The sequence below is a fragment of the Chiloscyllium plagiosum genome, unplaced genomic scaffold, assembly GCF_037043375.1.
Source record: "Chiloscyllium plagiosum isolate Xiang-an unplaced genomic scaffold, Cpla_swu_hap1 HiC_scaffold_14, whole genome shotgun sequence".
NCBI classification, from domain to species: domain Eukaryota; kingdom Metazoa; phylum Chordata; class Chondrichthyes; order Orectolobiformes; family Hemiscylliidae; genus Chiloscyllium; species Chiloscyllium plagiosum.
The window spans coordinates 19347011-19366931 of record NW_028270152.1 but is presented as its reverse complement, the minus strand read 5'-3'; the positions used below and the strand labels follow the sequence as shown (position 1 = coordinate 19366931).

The 19921-nt window shown below is 43.6% G+C and overlaps 1 protein-coding gene across 5 annotated transcripts in view; it reads right to left on the bottom strand.

The window, feature by feature from the left end:
* The window catches only part of sema3fb (sema domain, immunoglobulin domain (Ig), short basic domain, secreted, (semaphorin) 3Fb), a 252587-nt gene that overhangs the window by 21887 nt on the left and 210779 nt on the right, over positions 1–19921 (bottom strand). For all 5 annotated transcript variants that reach the window (XM_043707715.2, XM_087994111.1, XM_043707716.2 and 2 more), the window contains 2 exons: positions 3390–3459; positions 2084–2228 (listed from right to left, as the gene is read on the bottom strand). In XM_043707715.2, coding sequence (XP_043563650.2) covers positions 2084–2228; positions 3390–3459 — 215 coding nt within the window. The remainder of the gene's footprint in view (positions 1–2083; positions 2229–3389; positions 3460–19921) is intronic.

Below are 19921 nucleotides of genomic sequence, written 5' to 3'. Positions count from 1 at the left end.
TTAAAAGTGCTGCACTCACCAATGGAGTTGCCTTTGATGATCAAATGATCTATATGGCTGTTACATAATGACTGAGCGAGAGCTTAGAACAAGGAGTCGGTCAGAGAGAAGTACAGGCCCAGCCCTTAATGACTGCTATTAGTTGTTGCTGTTTCAAGTGGTACAATATCATTTGGAACAATCTATTTTGCTCAAACTGCCCATGACAGCCTGAAAGGGAGCAAAAAAATGTTTTTAAACTAACCAGGGGAATCTTTTCACTTGGTGAAAGAGCATTGGGCATGACTTTTGAACAAATAAGGAATAACAATGAGACCACACCCCTTCCCATTGTACCTTCTCATGTAACTGCAGGAGGTGCAACACCTGCCCCTTCACCTCCTCCCTGCTCACCATCCAAGGGCCTGAACAGTACTTCCAGGTGAAGCAGCATTCCGCCTGTACATCCTCCAATCTACTCTATTGTACTCGCTACACCCAATGTGGCCTACTCTACATTGGAGAAACCAAATGCAGACTGGATGACCGCTTTGCAGAACACCTCTGGTCCGTGCACAAGCGTGACTCCGACCTTCCCGTAGCCAGTTATTTTGAGATCGTGCCCTGCTCGCGTGCCCATTTGTTTGTCCTCAGCATAATAGAATGTTCCAGCAAATCACAGCACAAACTGGAGGAGCACCATCTCATCTTCAGACCAGGCACTTTACAATCTTCTGGACTTAATATTAAGTTCAACATCTGGTTGTGAACCCACTCCCAATCCTTCTCTTTCTTTTAGCTCTACTTGTTACATTCTCTGTCACCATGTCCTCTCTCTCCCCTGCCCCCAGCCCAGTGGGACTGACTGTTCTTTCCAGTCTGGCAGTTTGACACACCATTTGTTTTAGATTACATTATATTACAGTGTGGAAACAGGCCCTTCGGCCCAACAAGTCCACACCGACCCGCCGAAGCGCAACCCACCCATACCCCTTACTTAACACTACGGGAAATTTAGCATGGCCAATTCACCTGACCTGCACATCTTTGGACTGTGGGAGGAAACCGGAGCACCCGGAGGAAACCCACGCAGACACGGGGAGAACGTGCAAACTCCACACAGTCAGTCGCCTGAGGCAGGAATTGAACCCGGGTCTCTGGCGCTGTGAGGCAGCAGTGCTAACCACTGCACCACTGTGCCGCCCATTGTTCTGCCATTCTCACATTCACAGTCTGAGGATTCTGGTAGGCCACATTTAGGATGGAGATGAGGAGACATTTCTTCAGCCAAAGGAGAAAGTGAGGACTGCAGGTGCTGGAGATCAGAGTGGACAGTGTGGTGCTGGAAAGGCACAGCAGGTCAGGCAGCATCAGGAAGGATTGATGAAGGGCTTATGCCTGAAACATCGATTCTCCTGCTCCTCGGATGCTGTATGACCTGCTGTGCTTTTCCAGCACTCCACTCTCGACTTCGATTTCTTCACCCAAAGAATGGTGAGCCCGTGAAATTCATTACCACAGGAAGTAGTTGATGCCAAACATTGAATGCGTTCAAGAGACAGCTAGATATATAACTTGAGGTGAATGGAATCAGAGGTTATGGGGAGAAAGCGGGATTAGGCTACTGAGTTGGATAATCAGCCATGATCGTGCTGAATGGTGGAGCAGGCTCGAAGGGCCGAATGGCCTTCTCCTGCTCCTATCTTCTGTTTCCAACACTTAATCTGCACTAACAGCAACCTCTCTCCCCCAGCTCTCTGCAACAACTCCCCCTTCCCCACACTACTGCATTAATGTTGCCTCCTCCTGACTTCACATCAGCTCTGATGAAGAGTCATTTGGACTCGAAACATTAGCTTGCTAGCTCTCCGTGGAGGCTGGCTGACCCGCTGTGATTTCCAGCCCTTTTTTTTTTTCAGACGAGACTGCGGGCCCTGGCCCAGCGTTTCGATTGTGCCGCTGGGGACTGAAACTCATATTATGAATTCTTGTGAATGAAAAACTGAGAACGGTGAGCATCAGTCTTGGGGATCCAGCCTAGCATCGTCTAAAAAGATTGAAACTGAAGAAAAAGGCTTGTTAGTGAAGGCAGCTATTGACTTACGGTGCCAGGCCTGGGATATGGTATCTTCCCTGTGTAAGGCATCCACTGGTAATTAGGCCCCTCTTTGTGTGCGAAGGGCCCATTAAAGACAGTGCGGATGTCTGTCATTGAATAGACACACACAGCAGATCCTTTAAAGACTGACCTGTTAGCAAGGAAAAGGAACCTCCTGTTAGCAAGTAGAACACTTCCTGGCTTTTAAAGCAACAGCAACGGCCCATGACACTTGCTAGGTTAATACCTCTGCTCCAACAATGAAGAAAAGACCTTTCTATATATATATTTCAGGACATTAATGCTGCACATTGTCACACCATGGCAAAGCCTTCAGAAATAAAGAGGACTTCAGTTCATCCAGGCTTCAGCCAAGGGCTTGCTGTGATTGTTGGAAGATTGTGTGTGGAATCACAGGATTATTGTGGGCAGAAGGAGGTCATTTGGCCCGTCATGTCTGAGGCTGTTAAACACAGCCCAGATTGTTTATTTTAATCTGCAGTTTTCAGCTGTTCATCACACATTTCCAATTCTGATGCGAGTTGGAAGTTGAGATTGGGTGCTCTGGGAGCCCCCACTGTGCCAGGACTGTTCCCTGACACTGGCAAAGATGTGGCACGGTGATAGAATTCACCAGCAGCCTTTACCTGGAGCTTGCTTGCTCAGCGTAAGCCTAGCTGAGGAGCTAACTGCAAATTGTCCACCCTCTTTCATTTTCAGTCCCTGCAATAATGGTCCAGCATACAGCATTTTCAGCACAGTAGAGGGCCATTTGGCCCACTGTGTCAGTGCTGGCTTCCGACTATCACTTGCCATGATGGGATTTGAAACCATTTCCCAAGCACAGAAACATAGGCCCCTGGATTACTAGTGACATCCTGTTAAGTAGCGATATATGTTGAGCGGTGAGGACTGTATTTTAGCAACAGCAAAAGGACAATTGCTGATGGATTGTGATTTGGTATGAACTTGCTTAACAACGGGCAGAAATAACGTTGGCAGAAACCATATTATTCTACTAAGACATGAAGAGACAGGATGAGTTAAGACTCAGGTCCCAGTGGTGAGGGAATGTTGTTCTAACCAACTCGATCTTGAAGCACATCCATTAAGATTCCTAAACCCAAGCAATTCTTTTTCAATCCAACACTGCTATTGAAAAGGGGAAATGGGAAGGCAAAGTTAACAATTTCTTCGGATGTGCATGATTACAGAGTAATGTCATGTTTGAAGAAGAAATTCCTTAATTTCCTGCCTTGTCTGATCAAGGTGGTTTTGTCCCCATTGCCAGACTGAACCCCGTTTTACCTACCCTGAGGCAGAGAACACGGCGTAGATAATTGGATTCTTGGCATCCTGAGTCTGTTGTACAAATATGTCCTCTGAGAGACAGAAAAAGACATGTTATTTGGTTTTCAGCTCAGAGCAAGTGGGCATCAGCTATATATTTTATAAACTTTATGCAATATTCAACTTAATAGTGAAAACATTCTGTTGATCAGAACTAAACATAACTCCCTACTCTACCTCAGTCCTGATGTAGGCTTCAATTTACAGTGTTGAAGCTTATTTTCTTACGTAAATGATATTCTTGTCATAGATGCCAGCTGTGTTTCATCAAAACTCAATTAGAAGGCAAAAAATGTATATATCCTCAATTTATAAAAGCCATTTTCTCATCACTTTCAGTCCAATTCCCCAGGTGAGACAGTAAGGAATTAAATTACCCTTACGATCATTGTTAATGTCAGTGATTGTTCAGAAATAGCCAAAGGAGATGCACCATCTGTTTCTTTCCCTCCCTTGCGTCTAACTCCCTGCCAAGTAAGGAGTCACAAAACTGTGACCCACTCGCTTCTACTCTGTAGAGTATCCCATCAGTGAGCTGTCAGTGTTGATAATGCTCTCAGGATGCAGTTTTTAAAAAAAATCCCATCTTGGAATTCCTACAGTGTGGAAGCAGGCCATTCAGCCCATCGAGTGCGCACTAACCCTCCGAACAGCATCCCACCCAGACCCACTCACCTACACCTCCCATGGCTAACTCACTCAACCTACACATCCCTGGATATTATGGGCATTTTAGCATGGCCAATCCACCTAACCTGCATATCTTTGGACTGGAAGCCCATACAGACTCAGGGAGAAAGTGCAAACTCCATACAGACAGTCGTCCAAGGGTGGAATTGAACCTGGGACTCCGGCACTGTGAGGCAGCTGTGTTAACCATTGTGCCACTATTAGCACTGGAAAGGCCAGCATTTACTGCTCATCCTAATATAGGATTGATGGTCCTTGAGCAAAGTGTGGTAGTCACATGTAAAATGGAGCAGCTAGTCACTTTGGAGGGCGGTTAACAAAACAACCGCAATGCTGTGGGTCTGGAGTCACGTATAGACTAGACTGCTCAGGTCGCTCGTCTTTATTTCTTTTTCCTTTTTAGACATGTGGGAATCTCTAGATGTTGCTTATCTCTGATTTCTCTGGATTGAGTGGCTTCCTCCACCTTATTAACAAAGTAATTCAGTTAGAGAAATAACTTACATTTATATAGAGCCTAACATCATCTCGGGATGTTCCAGATTTTGACATCAATTAAGTATCAACTATTTAGTAGACCAGAGCAGATAAAGATGGTAGATTTCCCTCCCTAAAGTGAACCAGAGGAGTTTCTTGATGGCTATTTTATAGTCTCATGATCACTATTAATTTCATTCTTGACTGAATGATTTATTTTGAATGACTACACCATAAGTGCTATGCAGCCAAAATAATGTTGATGATTCCAGGATTTTTAAGATTGTGGTTTTCTGGGAGTTAACGACACTGCTTCAAGATGTTTCTGTGTTGCAATATGTTTCAGAGATTCTATTGTTTTTTCATGAATCTTTGATCAATGCCAGCAGGACTTTGGCCTTCAATTTGCTGCATTAACCCTACTAACCCTGGAGATAACAGTGAACCATCAAAGCAAAATTGTTCAGTAACTGCCATTGGAAGATTAACTGATTGCCCAGGCTCTCAACCGTGTCCTCACAGCCAAGATAATTCCACGCATTTTGTGCGAGATTGAATAGATAGTGTACTTAAAAATAAAATAAAACTTTCCATGTATAGGTTAGACAGTACAGCACTTGGAAGGTCCATGAATGAGGAATATGGAGAGAGCTCAGACTAACATGCTTCAAAATCTCAGACCATCATAAAGTGAAATGACCTGCACTTTCTTTAATGTTTGACCTTGAGATGGATCTGGACAGCTTGGATGCAGATCTGGGTTAGGGTTGTAGAATCCCTATACTGTGGAAGTAGGTCATCCAACCCATCAGGTCCACACTGACCATCCAAGGAGTTTCCCTCCTCTACCCTGTCCCCATAAGCTGCTTTTTCCTATGCCTAATCCACCTAGCCTGCACACGATAGACAATTTACAATGGCCAATCCACCAATCCTGCATATCCCTGCACACTATAAGCAATTTACAATGGCCAATCCAGCCTAACTTGCACATTTTTGGGAGGGCACGCACGCATACTTGGGGAGAATGTGCAAGCTCCACACAGATAGTCACCCAAGACTGGAATTGAACCCAGATCCTTGACACTGTGAGGTAGCAATGCTAACCACTGAGCCAGCATACCACCCAGCATGGTAGTATTTAATACAAAACATGAGGTTTAAAAATCGATTTGGGTAGTTGTGGTCATGTCAGCATGGTTAGCGCCTGTACTAAATTGTGTGCAGTGGTAAGAATTCTGATATGGGAATTTAAATGAGATGACACATTCAAACCTAATAAATTAGAAACTTGTTCCTCTTCCCTTGTCTCCTCTTCTCTTCTCACCTGGAGCCAGCCTGTATCTCTTCAGCCAGATTGCTTACCTTGGCCCCTAATGAGCTGGTAAAGCTGCACAACTGTGCATCAGCAGCAAGACAGACTGGAGTGTAATGAGGAGAGGAGAGAATTCTCTCAATGTTTTCACTGGTCAAAGACAAGCCATTATGCTGAAATAAATGTTTCCTTAATGGTTATCGGGTCTCTGGAGTCCTATAAACTAATAAAAAAAAAGGCAGGAATAGGTTGCTGATAGGTTTATAGATTATTACATAGCAATTCTCTGTTTGAACTACCTCTAGCTCTGAAACACAGAGCTAATGAGTCAGGAGTATGGAAGGAGCTAGGAATCTTGTGAAGGAGTTTGCCATGAACTTGAAGAAAGTACAGAGTAAATTGGGAATCCATGTATTCACGAGATGGGCAGAAATCCACTAACTATTTTGAAATCACAACACGAAAGTCAACCCTGAGGCTATACCAGCCTATGTTGGTGTTGGCCGTCTATACAAGAAGTTGTCTTAATCCTACATTTTTCCCCACAGCAGCTTGCGCATCCGTTTATCCCCTTCAAACACCTCTGCTTCAAGCAACAGCTTATTTCACACTCAACAGAAAATACACCTCTCGCTCTCTGTAATCTAATTTATGTAACTCTCATTGATTTCTGTATCCCGCTCCCTTTGTTCCATTTTCATTTACAATCTCACACCCTTTCATAATCTTCACTAGTTTGATCAAATTATCTGGTAGTCACCTTAGTTTTGAAAACAGTTCCAATCTCCTGAGACTTTCTCCATGTTGTAAGCCCTCAATTGAGGCCATACTCCAGAAGGTCTGTGCTATAGTCTGTTACTTTTATATCTCTTCAGTAATCTGGAGACCAAAGGTGCACTACATTGTCCAACATTTCATCCAACTCCAAACCTTGAGTTCATTTTAACATCAAGATCAAGAACAGAAAATGCTGGGAAAACTCAGTGGAGAGAGAAAGCAGATTTAACGTTTCAGGTACAGTGACCCTTCCTCAGAACTGATTGTAACTAGGAAAAATTTAATATGTATATTGAAGGTGGGTGGAGAGGGAGGGAGAGGAGTTAACGATAGATGGAGGTGAAGCTCAGAGAGAGAGAGAGAGAGAGAGAATAACAAATGGACTAGCTACAATCAGTTCTGAAGAAGGGTCATTGGATCCGAAACATTCACTGTACGCTCTCTCCACAGTCGCTGCTGAGCTTCCCAGCAAGTTCTATTTTCTGAGGTTTTGTTTACATCAAGATCATCTCACTCTCTCTTTTATGCTTTCGATAAGTGGCAAGAGTCTTGCCGGACAGTGACCAATTGATCATCACAACTGATTGTTAATTGCCTTGCTAATGCCAAAATTCATCTTATTAATTGTCAGCCTCCCAATTTACAAACTTCCTAGACATTAGCAAACTTGACCAGAGCAGGTACCTGGCAAACTCAGCTTGCTGCTTGCTCCAAGCGATCGCCATGTTGAACATTGGGCACCAACATCTCAAGGCTCACTCTATGGGCACTGGCCACATGCATGCTATGTCCATAGACATTAACATCTGATTAACGCCAGCCACCAAAAACTCTCATGCCACATCTCTGATTCACTTACAGGTCACTTCTGCACTTCAATGCTGCACCTTGGTTTACTGGAAGTTACCATTGTAATGCTGCAGAAAGGACAGTGTGTGCTCACCCTGGATTGGACCAGGCTGCATTGCAGGACTCTTCACTCATCAACATATGACTCCCTCACTCTGCACCAACCTGGATGCACACAGTATTCCTGCACTGCCTTCCTTGCCATTTTGCAGTTTCTGCTCACAGCCAGAGAGGTCATTTTACTGCTGATAATAAAAGCAAAAAACTGTGGATGCTGAAAGTCGCAAATAAAAATAGTCAGTGATGAAGAAAATCAGCAGGACTGGCAGCATCTGTGGAGAGAGAGAAGCACAGTTGATGTTTCTGTAGAAGTCTTATTGGAGTTGAAATGTTATCTCTCTCTCTCTCTCTCTCTCCACTGATGCTGCCAAATTTTGCTGAGTTTCTGCTGTTATTTCAAATGCAGATGTTGACTAATTTCTTTTTGCAGTTGTCATCAACTCTGAAGAATTGCCTTTGCTGCATTTATCTGAAAACTGCTTTAGTCACGGTGTTGTGGGGAATGTTGCGGGATATTACGTCTCACTGTCATTTCCAGCAAAGTTGGTTCCTAATCCATCGGTATCAAAGAAGAGGCTAAATTAGTGACGCCTCACCCTGAGCTTTCAATTGTGCAGAATGCAATCTCGTGCATCTTTTATAAAACTGATAGACAGCCCCTGTATGTACAATAACACCAGGGTACAGCGTTTTGACGTCATTGCCTTGAGTGCTCTGTCTGAAGGCAGGTCCTTGGCTCATTGTCTGCTCCTTCTCCATCCTGAGCTGTTTTCCTGGGTGTGTTTGTTAGTGGTGGCTTTCCCATTGCCTTCCTTGTCTCAGGAGCAGGGCTCAGAGGCAGCTCCCAAGTCTGCCTCAGCTAGAATGGGAATCAAATTAACATTATTCTGAACCACCAGCTAACCAGGCTACATTATAAATACATAAACCGAGTGTAGGAAGAACAAAAGCTTGAGAAATATCTCTATATATACATGTTTTTTAATATAAATATTTGGGAATTGTAAAGCGTATTTGATGAATTCTGTTTAGACTTACCATATGTGAAGTACAAATGTTCACAATGGTATAATTCTGTGTTAAAACCTTATTGTCTGGGCTTAGTCTAGCTTACTCCAATGTCCTGAAATCCTGTCTGTCTTCTGGCTACTACAGCTCTAAGGAAAGTTGATTTGGGCAAACTCAAATCAGCTCCTAATGGGCATCACTCCACATACACAAAATTGTTCTGCATCAGCTGGCATGAGGTTCCCTTGGAGGATTGCTGGCAAGTGGAAAGTCTCATGCTGATGATGTTCGGAGCTTGCGACAAATTGGGCAGTGTAGAAGCAACATGAACATAGATCCAATCTGCATCAAATAGATCCAACCTGTGTCAGATCAGATCCAATCTGTGTCAGATCAGATCCAATCTGTGTCAGATCAGATCCAGTTACATTGGATTCTAAAACCCAGGATCAAATGGGGAAAAATACATTGAAAGCCACGCAACACTCCAGACCCGTCAACCAGACAAAATGTCTTTCAGCACACAGAAAAAGTTGCAACTTATTTGGTCAGTGAAGCTCATGATTTAAAAACCGATACAAGGAGTTCACCCAAAACAATGCCCTTTCTCTTGAGGAGACTTTGCATAGGTGGGAGTACATTTGCCTCCAAGTCAGAAAACCACCTGTGACTTCAAATCCCATTCCAAAGAGGCTTTGGTATAGAAAGAGGCTGACACGGCAGTGCAGGACTGACAGAATGCTGCACTGTCTGTGGCAGAATCTTTCAGAAGTGGCTAAATCCAATCATACGGCTGCTATTACGGTCCTGTTTATAGGACCTTGCTCTGCACAAATTAGCTGCCATTTTCTTTTTCCAGAGTAATGACTACATTTCATTGGTTGTAAAGCACTTGGTGACATCATAATATTATAAGATTCAGCCCATCCTACCTGCTCTACCTGATCTGATAAACCCTCAATCCACTTTCCTATCTCACCCACAAAACCCTTGTTTCACTTAATGATTAAAAATCTATCTCAGAATTAAATATATTCAATGACTCAGTCTCAATGGCCCTCTGCAGTAAAAAAAAATTCAGATTCACCATTCTCTGACAGAAAATATTCTCTCTTATACTGGTTTTAAATGGGTGACTCTTTGCTCTGGGATTATGCTCTCTTGTCCTCGACTCTTCCATAAGGAGAAACAACATCACAGATTTCCTACAGTGTAGAAACAGGTCATTTGGCCCAACAAGTCCACACTGACCCTCCAAAGAGTAATCCTCCCAGACCCATTCCCCTACTCTATTTATCCCTGACTAATACACCTAGCCTGCGCATCCCTGAATACTATGGGCAAATTAGCATGGCTAATTCCCCTCACCTGAATATCGTTGGAGGAAACCAGAGCACCCAGAGGAAACCCACGCAGACATTGGGAGAATGTGCAAACTCCACACAGACAATCGCCTAGGGCTGGAATCAAATCCAGGTCCCTGGCTCTGTGAGGCAGCAGGGCTAACCACCGAGCCACCATGCCACTCACCTATGCTGTCAAGTTGCCTAAGAATATTATATGTTTCAATAAGGTCTTCTCTCATTCTGCCAAACCCCAGCTAGCACAAGCCCAACCTACTCAACCTCTCCACATAAGAAAATCCTGAGGATGTAAAAGAAGTAACTTTTATTTGAGGCAGCCATATCCTTACAACATTATATTATAACATTACTTTTATAGGAAGGTTATCTTTAACCTGGAATGTGCTCAGAAGAGCTGTTGACAGGAATGGAGGGTTTGAGTTATAGGGAGCGGCTGGATAAGCTGGGACGTTTTACACTGTTGAGAGGTGATCTTACTGTGGTTTGTAAAATAATGAGGGGTATAGATAAGGTGAATGGCAGGTGTCTTTTCCCTAGGATGGAGATTTCAAGACTAAGGGGCTTATTTGAGAGAAGAAGGATTTAAAAAAGATATGAGGGGCAATGTTTTTACACGGAGAATGGTTCGTGTGTGGAATGAACCTCCAGAGGAAGTGGTGGATGTTTAAAAGACATTTAGATAAGTACATGAATAGGAAATGTTTGGTGGGATATGGGTCAAGTGCAGGCAGGTGGGACTAATTTAGTTTGGGATTACGGTTGGTATGGGCTGGTTGGACTGAAGGGTCTGTTTCAGTGCTGTGTGACTCTATGACTCTATAACATTGATTAATTTTCTTTGCATCGCTCTTCTGCATAGATTGGCGCCTCCAACCCCATCCATCCCCACCCCATTCAACACCTCTTGGTGAGTAATAGTTCTGCAGGACCAGTGCAATACAAGTATTCTAAACTGGTTGCCATTTCAGGAATCAATGTCGGGCCGCTGCAGAATTGGACACTCCAGCCAGAAAACTGACTGCAGTAGGTTGCCTGAAAATCACAAAACAAATCTCTACTTTGACGTCATTCCCCAGGCAAACCATCCTTTTATGGGGCTTTACTTCTCATTTGGGCTTGAAACCATCAGAACTGACAAAAACAAAATTCCTTTCTAACAATGATTTTTGTCATTTGCAGTGTGGTCCAGCCTATCACTGCAGGACTGATTTATACTCAAAAGCAAGACTTTGTTTTTAACACTGGGTTTCAGGGATATTTTTACAGGTGCCTATCGTGGATATAGATCAGCTTATTTCCCATGATCTTTACCCTCCCTTCCAGATAACCCTTCTCATTATGACTGGAAGTTTACTATTAAACTTCGATACTTTTGGACTCAATACTTCCTTCAAATGAAAAGCACATTTCCCCATTGCAGGGTCTGTCTGATAAACAACATAAATCTTTTCTAATAGATGTTGCTTTTAATATTGTCTCCCCCGCAGTTAGGTATTCCTCATTTTTGGAATATCTCTCAGGGTTCAGAATGTGTCCAGAATGTATACTACCAGGGAGTTGACAGTGTTCCCCCAATAGAAGAACAATCCTCCAGATCAATAGCCCACATATGGAATTCTGACTGTCTGGCTGTGACCCAGTGAGGACACCATTGCCTCAGAGTGAGAAGGTCAAGAGGTCAATTCGTAGCCTGAAGACATGAGTGCAAATCCAATGTTGGCACTCCAGTGCAGTACCGAGGGAGTTCTGCGCTGTTAGAGGTGCCATCGTTTGGATCAAATTAGTGTCCAGCATCAGCCCCCAACCCTCCCACCCCACCCTTCAGGTGAATGTAAAAAATTCCATGTGACTAATCCAAAGAGAAGTGAGGGACGTCTTCCCAGTATTCTGGCCGGTAGTGATTGCAACTGGGGTCAGTTGGATCTCATTGAGTATGTATTCCCTGATTGGGGCTTCTCAGCCAATCTGAGAGCTCTGGCTGACAGATGTAAACAGGAGTCCCAATGTTAACAACATTATTTTCGCTTGGTGTTTTCACCATACCTTGCATCGACACACACACGCGCACACACCCCCTCCCACACACACATACATACACACTCACACCCACACACATACATACACACTCACACACACACACCCACATGCATATACACACACTCACACCCACACACCCACACACACAGACACCCACACACATACACACACACTCACACACACACCCACACACATACACACACACACCCATACACAGACCCACACACATATACACACACACCCATACACATGCACACCCACACACATATACACACACACCCATACACATACACACACACCCATACACATACACACACCCACACACATACACACACAACCATACACATACACACACACCCATACACATACAGACACACCCACACACATATGCACACCCACACACATACACACACACCCATACACATACAGACACACTCACACACACACACTCACACACATACACACACAACCATACACATACACACACCCCCATACACACACACACCCACACACATATGCACACCCACACACATACACACACTCTCACACACACACATACACACACACTCACACCCACCCACACACACATACACCCCCACCACATACACACACACACACACCCAACCCCCACCCCACAAACACACATACACACACACAAATATGGGTACTGGGGAATATAAGGACTACTGTTTCAGGTTTTTGGTAGTAGTGTAGGGGAAACTAAAAAACAACAGGAAAAAAATATAACCAGAAGACTCGAATATCCTCAGTTCAGAAAAAAAAGATTATATATATAAACAGGAGTCTCCGGGATTCTCCTCTCGCGAGAGCCTGGCTCTAGAACTAGCTGGTCAGGGTCCATTACATGTGCAAATACAGAGAGATGTGGAGATGGGGTACCATAGAATCCCTACAGTTTGGAAACAGGTCCTTCAACCTAACAGGTCCACACCAACCGTCCAAAGAGTATCCCACCCAGAGCCATTTCCCTACCCTATTACCCACCCCTGACTAATGCCCCTAGCCTACACATCCATGAACACTATGGGCAATTTAGCATGGCCAGTTCACCTAACCTGCATGCCTTTAGATTGTGGGAGGAAACCGGAGCACCCAAAGGAAACCCAGACAGATCCGGGGAGAATGTGCAAACTCCACACAGACAGACGCCCGAGGCTAGAATCGAACCCAGGTCCTTGGCGCTGCGAGGCGGCAGTGCTAACCACTGAGCCACCGTGCTGCCCCCAATGGAATTATTTCATGCCCAATATTTATTTCACAACCAATATCAGGAACATTGAACATCCAGTTAGAAATACACAGCTGGTTGTGGGACTTTGCTGTGTGCAAATGTGCTGCCAATGTGGCCCTGACTGCAATTCAGAAGCACTTCACTGGCTGTAACAATGCTCTGGGATGACCTGAGTGGAAGTCTTCCTTTCATCTTCCTGTTAATATTTCTAACAGACCGAAATCTTTCCTAAATCACTGCCACTTCATAAATTGCTAATGAGCCCCTACGATCTCTCAATCACTTCCACTGCTTGATTCAAGCTCAATGTTTAAACATAAAACTCTGTCAACAATGAAACATTCCCCAATTATCAGACTTCACAATGGTGTGTGGTAATTGCAGTCAATCCACTAACCGTTAGTTTTCACATAGTTTAGAAGTTGAATCACTTTGGTACAAAAATACAGGTTTTGTGGAGTGATTCTAATGTTTTCTGTTTAGTCTTTGCAGCGAATGAGCAATTAAATGAGCTGTGAGACACAGATCTGCAAATTGCTTCATTTTTATCTGCAGTTTGTACAAATCCTGATCCAAACGAACATTTCTTGGCCAAGCAGTCGAGCGGTTACCAGGTCCCAACAATGTAATCAGTACGTGCTTATTTTCCAGTCATAAATCAGTACTCACCTTTGGCATGACCAAGTAACATGTAGAGACGCAACATGTAAAGTGAGAAGCTAAATTCCCCAACTGCACACATTTATGGACTCGTTTTATTCAATCATGTCTAAAGCAAAATGACATAGGGGTTTGTTCTTTATCTGAATATCTTCTGTCACTGCTTCCCATTGTGAGTTTGAACTGTTCTTATTCTAAGTGTCAAACTATTAAACTAGACAGAAGAGAAAATGACAGCTTTTGGGGGCTTGAAAGAATGTTTTTCAGCAGAAGTTTATTTTTTCATGTCACGATGTAGGCCTGTTGAAATGCGTTGTAATAGGTTTTCAGGGAGTGCCAGTCCAGGCAAGTTACCTCAGTAACAAGAAGGTTCTGGCATCCATCCTACAGTTACAGCTAGGAGGGGATGGTAGCTATCAACTACGACATTACTGGCCCCAAAGGGGATGGTTTGCACTCCATCTACTCACTAGTACAAATAGGAAGTAAAGTTCAATAAAAGACATAACTTGCATTGTTATAGCGCCCTTCGCAGTCTCCGGATTGTTCCCAGAAGGCTTTGCAACCAATGAAGTACTTTCAAGGTGCTGTTGCAAGGCAGGGAATATGGCAATCAGTTAGCATGCAAAGATTTTGTACGCTTAACTTCATTGGTCAGTCCTTTGAGCATAGCAGTAGGGAGGTCATGTTGTGGCTGTACATTGGTTAGGCCACTTTTGGAACACTGTGTGCAATTCTGGTCTCCCTGCTATAGGAAAGATGTTGTTAAAGCTGTCTGGAAAAGATTTACAAGGATGTTGCCAGGGTTGGAAAGTTTGAGCTATAGGGAGAGGCTGAATCGGCTGCAGCTATTTACCCTGGAGCGTTAGAAGCTGAGGGGGAACCTTATAGAGGGGCTTATAAAATCATGAGGGGCATGAAAGGGATGAATAGCCAAAGGTCTTTTCCCAGAGTAGGAGAGTCCAAAACCCGAGGGCATAAATTTAAAGTGAGAGGGAAAGATTTAAAAGGGACCTAAGGGGCAACGTTTTCACACAGAAGGTGGTGTGTGTATGGAACGAGTTGCCAGAGGAAGTGGTGGAGGCTGATACAATTACAACATTTAAAAGGGATCTGGATGGGTATATGAATAGGGAGGGTTTAGAGGGATATGGATCAAATGCTGGCAAATAGTACTCGATTAATTTAGGATATCTGGTCAGTAAGTACTATTTGGACTGAAGGGTCTGTTTCTGTGCTGTACATCTCTATGGCCATCCCACAAACAGCAATACAACAATGATCAAATACAATTCCTTGATGTTGTTGAAGGCCATATATTGTCCAGGATCCCCACCACCATCCCCCTCCCTCACCCTGTCATTTCTTTCAAAGTAACGTCCTGCTAAGACAAGCAATCTGTCAAAATGATCCAGGAACAGCGATAGTGACTATCTGCAGGACACTCACGGACTTCAGATCATTCCATTTATTCAGTGATTCTTGTGAGTGTGCCTTAGGGAAGAATGCTATTGGGCTGTGGAGCTGTTTTATTGCTTCAGTCTGCAGTGCCTGTTCACCGTTTCAGTGTGAACACAATGAATGCAACTTAAACACTTTTCAACTTTGGGGTGGGGTTCCAAAATTGCACAGGACTCTCTTGACTGTTAATCATTGGAACTGACACTATTATCACTTATAACTAAATTAAATGGAATAAAGTGATCGTTAAAATAATAAGAAATGGGATTTCACAGCTGTGCATTCAATACTAATACTACAGAGCAGAATTCCAAAGCAGTCTTCTTTGGCAGAATGTGAGAATACTGCTTTTAAGACATTGGCACCACACAACTACTGAAGGGTTTCTGACAAAACTGCACTCAACATTTAAAATCTCATTAGATGTAGCTTCACATCATCTTTTGTCCAGCTTTCTCAATGCACAAAGGCATTCCAGATAAATAATTCATTTTTGCATGAAATTTGAACTCCAAATATTCCACACCCTGGTTTTTGTTTAAGCAACCCGACTGGGTTCTAGATAGACAAGGACTGAAAACTGTATTAGAGCAAGCAGACAAGCATCAGTACCATGCATGTGGAAGAGCAGGAATTCATGAAAACCTTCATCACTCAGGTCCATATGACTATTACTTCTGTATTCCAGAAATTATTGCACTAAAGAATGGGACAGATGCAATTGAATAGCAAATCCTTCACAGTATTTGTGGAGAGGAATTGCCTAAATAAGCTTTTCATTTTGTAAGCTCAAGGCGAACATTGAGTTTTGTACAGTCAGGTATAATATGGGTCAATTGCGACTTTCAACCGCAACCTGAAGTGTGCCGACTGTCATCATGGTGTCACCAATCTTGAAACCATTACCGACCTGGTAATACAGATGCATTGTTACTTCCTTTGTGGAGGGACTGAATGAATGCTTTCATGACAGTTCGTTCTGTTGACACTGATAACCAGAAGGTGCTGCCCAATATGTTCCTATAGCCTCACTTACTGTATTATACTTCTAATGTTTATAAATGTGTTCGGGAAGATTTCTCCAGTATGATGGAAAGAAAGAACTTCTTACACAGGAGAATCTGATCTCTTTAGTTTGAGCATTGCAATCCACAAATCAGGGCTTCCCAGAATTGAGATGGAGACACCAGGTGGGGGCAGTTCCTACGAGTGACGTTCACCAACAATCTGTCCTGGACCACCCACGTTGATGCAAATGTCAAGAAGGCACAATGGTGCCACTTCTTCCTCAGGAGGCTAGGGAAATTCAGCATATTCATCAGGACTCTCTCTAACATTTATAGATGCGCCATAGAAAACATGGACACATCTTGGCTTGGTGTGGCAACTGCTCTGCCCAGGACCGTAAGAAATTCCAGAGGGTTGTTAACACATCCAAGACCATCATGCAAGCCCAACTTTCATCTATTGACTCCTCTACACTTCACAATGCCACAGAAAGGCAGTCAACATTACCAAAGACCCCTCTGGTTATAATCTCTTCCAAACTCTCGTGTCTGGCATAACATACAAAAATCTAAACACACATACCAACAGGTTCAAGAACAGCTGCTTCTCTGCTGTTACTAGACTTCTGAATGGAAATCCCAAATTTCAAATCTAATGTTGACCTTTCATTTTGTGCACCTTCTCTGCAGCTGTAACTTTGTATTCATCACTCGGTTCTATCACCCTACCATCTTGGGTAGAGTCATAGAGTCATAGAGATGTACAGCATGGAAACAGACCCTTCGGTCCAACCCGTCCATGCTGACCAGATATCCCAACCCAATCTAGTCTCACCTGAGAGCAACCGACCCATATCCCTCCAAACCCTTTCTATTCATATACCCATCCAGTACTACACAAAACACAACTTTTCACTGTACATGTGTACACATGACAATAATAAATCAAATCAAATCAAATCAAAAACTCCGCTGTAGATCTTCAGCACTGTATGAAGAAGGCATGTTGAAAGCAACTCCAGATGAACTTGCTGAAGTTGGACTATGTGAATGCATTACCCTTCCAGCTTAACTGCTACAATGAGATCTCCATGGGGGATCAGCACAGTTGAGAGCCAGTGGCCACTGTGTGTGGAACATCAGAGGCATGTAGTTGCACCCTACATTCTCCGTGGCACTGTGCTACTCATTCCCCTCCAAAACTAAATGTTATCATTCATTTTATGAATGATGACAGCAGCGAAGCAAACAGAACCACCACCTGGAGTGCTGACTGCATTGCCAATGTTTAACTGAAGTATTCGAGTGCATCAGGGAACACAATTCCTGCTATTACTTTCCAATCTTCTTTTATTCCCTCCCTCCCCTCCTTTACAATTAAATATGCCACAGGGTAATTCTTTGCAGCCAGGTAGGATTAGCATTTTGTTTTGTCAATATAATGAAGCCTTTATTCGACCTCATGCCCACGAACAGAGCATGCTCCTGTTCAGCATTGATTGCCACGGGGCTTTCTAATTACTAGCCGTCCCTCTCATTGATCCAAGCTGGGCATCGCAACGGCATTGAGCAGGGAGCTGGGGGGGGGGTGGGAAGGGATAAGAAGTGGGAGCCAGAGGATAGTAACCTGTCTGAGTGGCAAAGGGGGAAGGGGTGAGGCCAATGGGCAAACACAGATCCTGTTTGACCCAGCCACGCTTCGAAAACAAAACAAAATCAAGTGCTTCCTGTCAGTACTGAAGGCTAATGAGATCCCTCAGGGAGGGCGCACGTTGGTGAATGCAAACTATATTGGGCTGACTGAGATCTCCTGAAGCCATGGCATTGCGAGCACAGCATACGTATCACTCTTCAAACTCCTTGCTGAGTCTGGCACCCAGCCCAGACAAAGTAATGATTTTTTTTTAAGCAGGCACACAGCATACTAACGACAGTATCCGGTCACTAAATGCTCCTCAGGATAAGGTCACATACTCTTTCGCTCTTGTGGGGAGGGGGGATTCTGATCCTCTGCTCCCACTTCAGTTTCATCGAATGATAGTGCAGTGTTTTAGTCGCTGATAAATTGCCAAGAGGTTCTGCAGTCAGATTTATTCAAAAGCCTTCAGCATTCTGCAGGGGGGGGAAGGTTTAAAGGGACATTTTGACTCTTGCCGGGAGGTTGAGATGACTCTCGGAATGACTGCAAATTCCCTCCCACTGACTTTTTAATGTCATTAATTCTGTCAAGCTGCATATGGCCTGGAACGACACAACGGTTAACACCGTGTGACTCAATCCCCTCCCTGACAGCCAGCAAGTGGGTCTGACTTCATCTCTGCTTCCCCCAAGGTCCCAATTTGAAAAGGAGGTAGGGAAGTTTCTGCCGATCCATTTCCCAGCCATTTACAAACCGTGAACTGTTTTATACCTTAAGTCAGCCCAAGTCCTTCCCCACCCAAGTCGGAAGCTTTGTAGCATCATTTTGTAATGTTAAGTGTGCAATGTAATGATGACCAGAAAACACCCTAGGATGATATTTGGGACAAACAATAATGCATTGATAAGAGTCCCCATCGAGGTTAAACAAGGACGTTTTGCAGCAACCAGTTGTTAAAGACATGTAGGACATAGAACAGAAATAGACCTTTTCATCCATCAGAGCTGATCCACCTTTAATTGATTTGAAAACCCTCAACTCCAATTCCACTGTTCTGCTTTTTCCCTAAAATCCTCGATTCCCATATTGGTTAAAATTCTGCCAATCTCGGCCTTGGATATACTTAATGTTCCAGCCTTGAACAGCCTTCTGTGGGAAAGAATTCCACAGATTCACCAACTTCTGAGGGAAGAAATTCCTCCTTATCCCTGTTTTAAATGGGCAACCTCCGCTTCTGAAATTATGCTCTCTGGTCCAAAGGGGTCCTAAACTGGTTACAACATTCCAAATGTGGTCTAACTTGTGCCTTGTATAATTTTAGTGAGACCTCCCTGCTTTTATACTCAGAAACCACCCACCTCAATATCCAAAAACAAAATGAAGATGATGAGGACTAGATCGGGTTGGGATATCTGGTCGGCATGGACGGGTTGGACCAAAGGATCTGTTCCCATGCTGTACATCTCTATGACTCTATGACTCTATGACCAGTGTTGCAGTGATCAGATGTATCATGGGAAAACCAGAAGAAGAAGAAGAATGAGGGAGAGATTTGACTACATATGTAAAGATATCTTGCTGCAAATGTATAATAACCTTAGTGCGCCTGAACCTGAAGAACCGTTTGTACAGTTTGCATTCCTTATGTAAGGAATGATATACTTGCCCTATGGAATGCAAGTTTGCTTTGGGTATTGGGATTGTCCAATGTGGAGAGTGTAAGAATAATATAAAGTGGTCTCATTTTAACTTACAAAAATTCTACAGGATGGTATTCCTTAGCTGATGGGTCTGAAACAAGGGGGACATAACCTCTGTACAGGCTACTTAAGAGTGAAGTGAGGGGATGTTTCTCCACTCAGAGGATAATGAAACATGGGAATTACTCCTCCAGAGAG